The following is a 6,000-nucleotide window of genomic DNA, read 5'->3' as shown; positions in this document are numbered from 1 at the left end:
CACGTCTGGAGGCTGATGCTGCAGCCACTGTCTGTTATCGCTCCAGTAACATTCCCAGGTGTGTGTCCTCGGGCGAAGTGCTCGCGTTGAGAAAAAAAAAAGGGGGGGGGGGGGGGGGGGGATGATGCTGAGGAGAGGCTCGGTGGGGGGGGAATCCTCACATGTGCACTTTAATGGTCCGTCCAGAGTCCTGCTGCGGCTCTGAGCTCCTCTCTCTCCGTGCTTCTCCTCTGTTTTCTCCCTTTGAGGAAAGAGGCCGGGAGGTCACTCCAACATGGCGTCCAGCTGGTCGGCCAGGTCGTCAAACATGTTGCTGATGTCGTCCAGGATGTTTCCTGCTGCCTTCACGGTGCCGTTGCCGCTGAGGAGAAAGAGACAGGACAAGGTTTCAGATACAGAACGTAGAGTCAAGTTGTCCTACAACAAGTTATTGACGTAGAAAACACTTTGATGTTGAATTTTCTCCATTGTGGATTAGAGCTTTTTTGTGTGATAGTTATTCACTTTATCTGCTTTCTTGTATCATCTTTCTTATTCATGAGACATCTTTGAGAATAATAATTCTTTTAATACATATCAGCTGATATATCACAATAGGAAATGTATTTGTTATAACCATCAGGCTCAAGTTTTATAAATATAGTATGAAGAAATACATGAGCAGTTTTAGGCCTCTCTCTCGTCCAGTCCCTTGCATGGGAACGTCAGTGGTCAACATTTGTTTAACTGTCCCTGAGAACAGAGGTAAGCTTCACTGCTGTACTTTAAGACGCCTGTACTCTTCACGTTCACATTTCCAGTGATCTACATGACCGTGACAGCCATTCTGTAAAGCAGGCCTACCAACGTGTGTGTGTGTGTGTGTGTGAGTAAAGATCAGGAGTGTTTACCTGTCCACACTGCTCCCCTGTGCCAGTTTGTTCTCCACCACTTTGAGAGCAGCCTCCAGTGACGTGCTGGTCTGCTCCAGCCTCTTCTGAGCCAGCAGCTCCAGACCAGCCACGCCGGGCTGAGCGGCTCCTGCTCTCCCGATCAGGCCCGGTAGTGCCGAGGCGGAGTACGAGGGGGCGGATGAGGTGACGAACCCGGCACTATGGCCCATACTGAAGTTCGCTGTTGATGGTGAGGCCGTGCTGTGCTGGGCGAGTCTTAGAGGAGATGCACACACACCGGCAGCTTTCTGTGGACTCTCAGGCTTGGACCCCATTGTCTGAGGAGGTTTCCCAGCTTTAGGACTGGGTAGACAGGTGTGTGTGTGTATGCTGCCACCCAGCTTGGGTGAGACTGTATGAATCTGTATGCTGGTTAGTTTAGGAATGGCTGTTTGTGCGCTGGCTCTTAGTGGAGAGGCAGGTGTCAGTGGGGTGGTGGGTCTGCTGTTAGCGGCTTGTTTCAGAGGACTGGATGGTTTAGAGAACACTGGCGGCTTCGGGCCTTTTCCAATGGAGCCAACTCTCTGGAAAATGCTTCTCAGAGGTTCTTCATCGCTCAGCGTCCTCAGGTCCCCTCTGTTGGGAGTGGACGCCTCCTCTGGCGTGGATGCGTCTTTGTCTTTGTGCTTGTGCCGTCTTTTCACTGTGTCAGACTCCTTCAGGTTGAACTCGGGGACCTCCAGGCCGTTTGGGCTCTGGAGCGGATCCTCAGGAGGAGTCTTAAGATCAGCGTCTGCCTGGGGGACAAGTGCGATCCTGGGCCGCTGTTTGATGGTCAGGTTACCCTCCTCAGCGAAGGGCAGGTGGTCACCTGAGCCGCGCTTTGGAGATGCATTAGCACTCTTTGATATTCTATCTCTTTTTCTGTCTCTCTCTTTCTCTTCAGGTGTTCCCTCTGTAGTTCTGCTTCTTTGTCTGTCAGCGTCTCCTTCTGCCCTCTCACTTCCTGTCCTCCTTAAGCCACTTAGGCCCAAGGCGGGCACAGGTTTTGTGTGCTGTAGAATGATGTGAGAAGGAATCGGAGAGGAAACAGGGCTAAAAACAGGGGTGACGGGGATGTGGGTCGGTGGAATGTCTATCCTCCTCGATGGACTGCTGCTGGCGCTGCAGCTTCCTTCTAGCCTGGCTGCGATGCTCCTCACGCTGCCAACGCTCTCAATCTCCACGCTTCCCATCCCCTCTGGCTCCACCGCTTTCCAGTTTCCTGTTTCGCATGGTGGGCTGCCGCTTACCGAGCTCATCCTCTTCGGTGGAGGCGGAGGCGGCCCTTTGCGTCGGGAGCGCACAGCGAAAGAATGGCTGCGGTTGATTTGCCGTTGGGCCCCCGTGGTGCTGGTGTGCCCGCGTCCTGGCCTGCGGGACAACGTGGCGTAGGAAGGCATGGCCACAGAGGAAGCAGTTGAGCTAGATGGAGCAAGGTCGTCGTCGTCATCTGGCTCGCCATCGGACAGGGCGTAGCGTGTTAGGCTTTGGGCGCGTTTCTTGTGCGTGCCCCTCTGGGCGCCATCAGCTTGGACCTGTCCAGGCCTGGGCCCCAGCACGGGGATGGCCCCTGCCAGAGTCTTTGAGAGGCCCTGTGGAGCCCCGCCGACGCCTCCTGCCAGAGCCTGCAGGTAACTGAAGGCCTTCTGTGTGGGGGATGGCTGTGGAGATGGAGAGGATGGTGAGGAGGACGGCTGGTGCTGGGGCTGATAGAGGCGGTTAGACTGGACGTGTTTGGCCTTGGGTGGAACAGCTGGGTAGGCAAAGCGAGGCATTTTGCTAGGAGTTAGCGGAGGTGTGAGAGGTGAGAAGAGGAGTTTGTTGGGAGTCGCAGACCGACTCTGGTGATCCCACATCTCGGTAGGTCTCTGTCTACCTCTGCTTCCAGGACTACTTCCTCCTCGCTTTGCCTCCTCGCCTCCTCCACTCTCCAGACTCTCCTCAGACCGACTGGCTGATGACGGCATGGCATGGTGCTCATGAGAATGTCCAGAAGTTCCAGAATTCCCAGAATGCTCAGAGTGCCCAGAGTGCCCAGAGTGCCCAGAATTTCCAGAATTTCCAGAATTTCCAGAATTTCCAGAATTCCCAGAATTCCCTGAGCCACGTGACCGCATACTAATGCTCTCCTGACTCACGGACATGGCCGTCATGGCTGCTGCGGAGCTCACACCCCTGATGCCGAATGCTTCTGTGGCTCCTCCACCCGCCCTGCCCATCATGGCACTCTGCAGCTCAGCGCTCAGCTCGCTGTCCTGGAAGGATAGGAGGGCCCTGGGGGTGCGAGGGGAGGAGCAGCAGGTTTCAGACGGGGCATCAGAGCGTACGTGAGCGTGCACGCTGTGCATTGGAGGGTGTTCGATAGCCACCAGCTCCAGAGCTCCGGGGGGCTTACGTCTGAGAGTGCCACCTCCGGTTCTGTCAGCATTGTGACGAGAGCGCTGAAGGTCAGAAAGTCTCTTCACCGCCAACATGAGCTTCTTCTGATGACCTGAAACAAACGGATGACATTAAAGCCTAAAGCGCATACAAGTCAGGTTTGTGTAATGATTGCTAACTAGTAGGCTCTGTGAACCTGTTGGCCTGCAGTGCCTGTCTATTTGCCAGTTTTTCATCACCACAGCTTAATTTGCGACGTTATTGTACGTAGATGTCAAATGTTGGTCCTGTGATTGTCTGGGGACCTGTTCAGTGTGTACCCCGCCTCCCGCCCAAGGTCAGCTGGAATTAGCTCTAGCCACCCCACAACTCTAAAGTAATTACCAGCATAGATAATAAAAAATTGTCTGGACCTAAAACTACTAAACAAGTATCACAGTGTGTGTTTTGTGTGGGGAAACGTTCGACTTGTGGCACAAAAGAAACTAACCGGACTCTAAACACTATTTGGCACTGATATCCACTGTCTACACCAGAAACCACTAAATATTGGTCGTAGCCCACGAGGCTATCAGATGGAAGGATGGTAGAAGCCCTCTTTGGCCACAAGTGGAAATAGCAGGATCATTTCAGAGTTTCATTGGACTCCTTTGGGCCAGTTGCTTTAAAGATTACGCTCTTGACCTTGTACAGTAGTAAAACTGTGAGTTTACTGAATTAAACATTATTCTTTTTTCAAATATGTGTTATTTCTCTTGTCAGAATGTACAGTTTCACTTTAAACGTAGTCTATTCAAATTTCCATGTCTCTAATGAATCTGTAAGATATTAATTAAGACATGTGATAGACACTAGTAAGGTTCGTGTCTATCAGAGGCTTCAACTACACTGTGTTGTGTGAACTGTAAAGTTTGTTCTTGTGAAGTTGGTAAAAAGTAAAACTGCCTCAAATGGAACATTTTCATCTTTTGATCACACCATTGACATCTACAGGAAATATCATCTGGTCTCATCCCTCACCTAGTTTGGTGATGCCTATCTCCTGCAGGTCCTCCCAGGTGATGTCTTTGACAATAGTGATGGAGTCATAGCCGTTGTCGCACAATCTCTTCTGGTACTGAGGAAGTCCAATAACACTCAGCCACTCCCCCAGATCCGACTGCCACAACAAACAACAGAGACATGTTCATCCTGTATGTTGTGTATTTATATGACTGACCATGAGGGCAGTTAGACAAAAGAGAAACTAGAACAGAAGAGTTTTCTCACAGGAATGTAATCAGGCAGCCACTCAGGGATACTGAGCTTTCCAATCTCCGTAGAGATCTTCTTTCTGTGGCCAGGTTTGGTGACTCCGATGGCTGTCAGGTCCTGGAGAACAGATCACATGGAAACAGCCAGTCAATGAACAACTTAATAATAACAACAGAGGAAAAATTGCGTTTTCATTTTATTTAACCACCACAGCAGTTAATTGACTGCTTTTATATCACTTTTTTATGACAACTCAATAAGCTTTACAAAACAATCCATCCAACAATTGTCACGCTTTTCTGTCACACATCATTCACACACTTTAACGTAAAGTGTCTTGCCCAAGGACCCTGGGGAGTGGAGGAGCTGGGGATTGAACCACCAACCTTCTGGGTAGTGGACGATCCGACCTAACTTGTCCATGTGTTACCAAAGAGCTAGAATATATACGAAGCTGCTAAACAACACGTTTAAAATGTGGAAAAGCCAGAGACAATTCTTCCAGTTTGCATATGAAGTCACAAACATTTGATGGAGGGTAGAAAGTTTTCTTCTTCCCAAACCATTATTCATGTCATCGATCCAACTGAAAAACCAAGCGGAGTGTTTATCAAATACCAAAAGTTGTTGCTCATGAGGGAGAACAATGCAACAATTGGATTCTGTCCAATCACAAACAAGAAGTGTTGTCCCTCTCTTTTCAAAATCTTAACTTGTGTTAAATGTTGTTTTGTGAAATGCCTTTCTGCGGTGCTTTCTAATAGGATTTGGGTTTTGATCCTCAGGGCCACCGTGGGAAGATGAATCAAAACATGTCATATTAGGTTTCCTCTAAGTAAATGAATTGATCTTGATTTACGAGAAAAGAGGGAAAGAAAAGGAGCATTAAAACAATATGGTGATGGAGGGTGTTTAGAAGTGGGCAACAGAGAGTTGGTATCACGGCAGAGGGAGCTCACTATCCAGTATCATCAATAATATAATATTCATGCAATTAAAAACTGAAAACTAAATTCAACATCGCCAGCTTCTCTGGGTCATTGACATGAGGTTGGCTTTCTACTGCATGTTATGTATATTTGTCAACATATTTATCAATTTGGATGTTTTTCCTTCTTACCAACAATCTTTTATTTTAAAATCACTTGGCTTGTCGACCTAGGGTTGAAATGCTTTTCTTCATTTGCTTCTGTGCAGTTATTATTGTAGAAAAATAACCAAGTTAACAAGCTATGCCAATAATTGCAACATGCTCAATGTGACTCTGACACACACCTCTGGGGTCATCCTGCTGATGGTGGGCACATCATATCCTGAGCTGATGAAATTGGATGTGTAGTGTTCCAACTGGAACTCGCACAACCACTGGTAGATGGCCTCTGAGTCCTATAGAGGAGGGAGATGTATGAGACTTAACACACATACACACACATAAACACAAACACTAAACTTT

General features: G+C 48.8%; 1 protein-coding gene across 4 annotated transcripts in view; it reads right to left on the bottom strand.

Moving 5' to 3' along the window:
• Positions 1-118: 118 nt before the first annotated feature.
• LOC128426693 (caskin-2) overlaps positions 119-6,000 on the bottom strand; it is a 52,286-nt gene continuing 46,404 nt past the window's right edge. For all 4 annotated transcript variants that reach the window (XM_053413717.1, XM_053413719.1, XM_053413718.1 and 1 more), the window contains 5 exons: positions 5,823-5,933; positions 4,563-4,664; positions 4,314-4,452; positions 891-3,405; positions 119-361 (listed from right to left, as the gene is read on the bottom strand). In XM_053413717.1, coding sequence (XP_053269692.1) covers positions 265-361; positions 891-3,405; positions 4,314-4,452; positions 4,563-4,664; positions 5,823-5,933 — 2,964 coding nt within the window. In that variant the 3' untranslated portion in view covers positions 119-264. The remainder of the gene's footprint in view (positions 362-890; positions 3,406-4,313; positions 4,453-4,562; positions 4,665-5,822; positions 5,934-6,000) is intronic.

The sequence above is a fragment of the Pleuronectes platessa genome, chromosome 21 (genome assembly GCF_947347685.1).
Source record: "Pleuronectes platessa chromosome 21, fPlePla1.1, whole genome shotgun sequence".
NCBI classification, from domain to species: Eukaryota; Metazoa; Chordata; class Actinopteri; order Pleuronectiformes; family Pleuronectidae; genus Pleuronectes; species Pleuronectes platessa.
The sequence above is the reverse complement of the archived record's forward strand: the minus strand, read 5'-3'. Positions and strand labels throughout refer to the sequence as shown.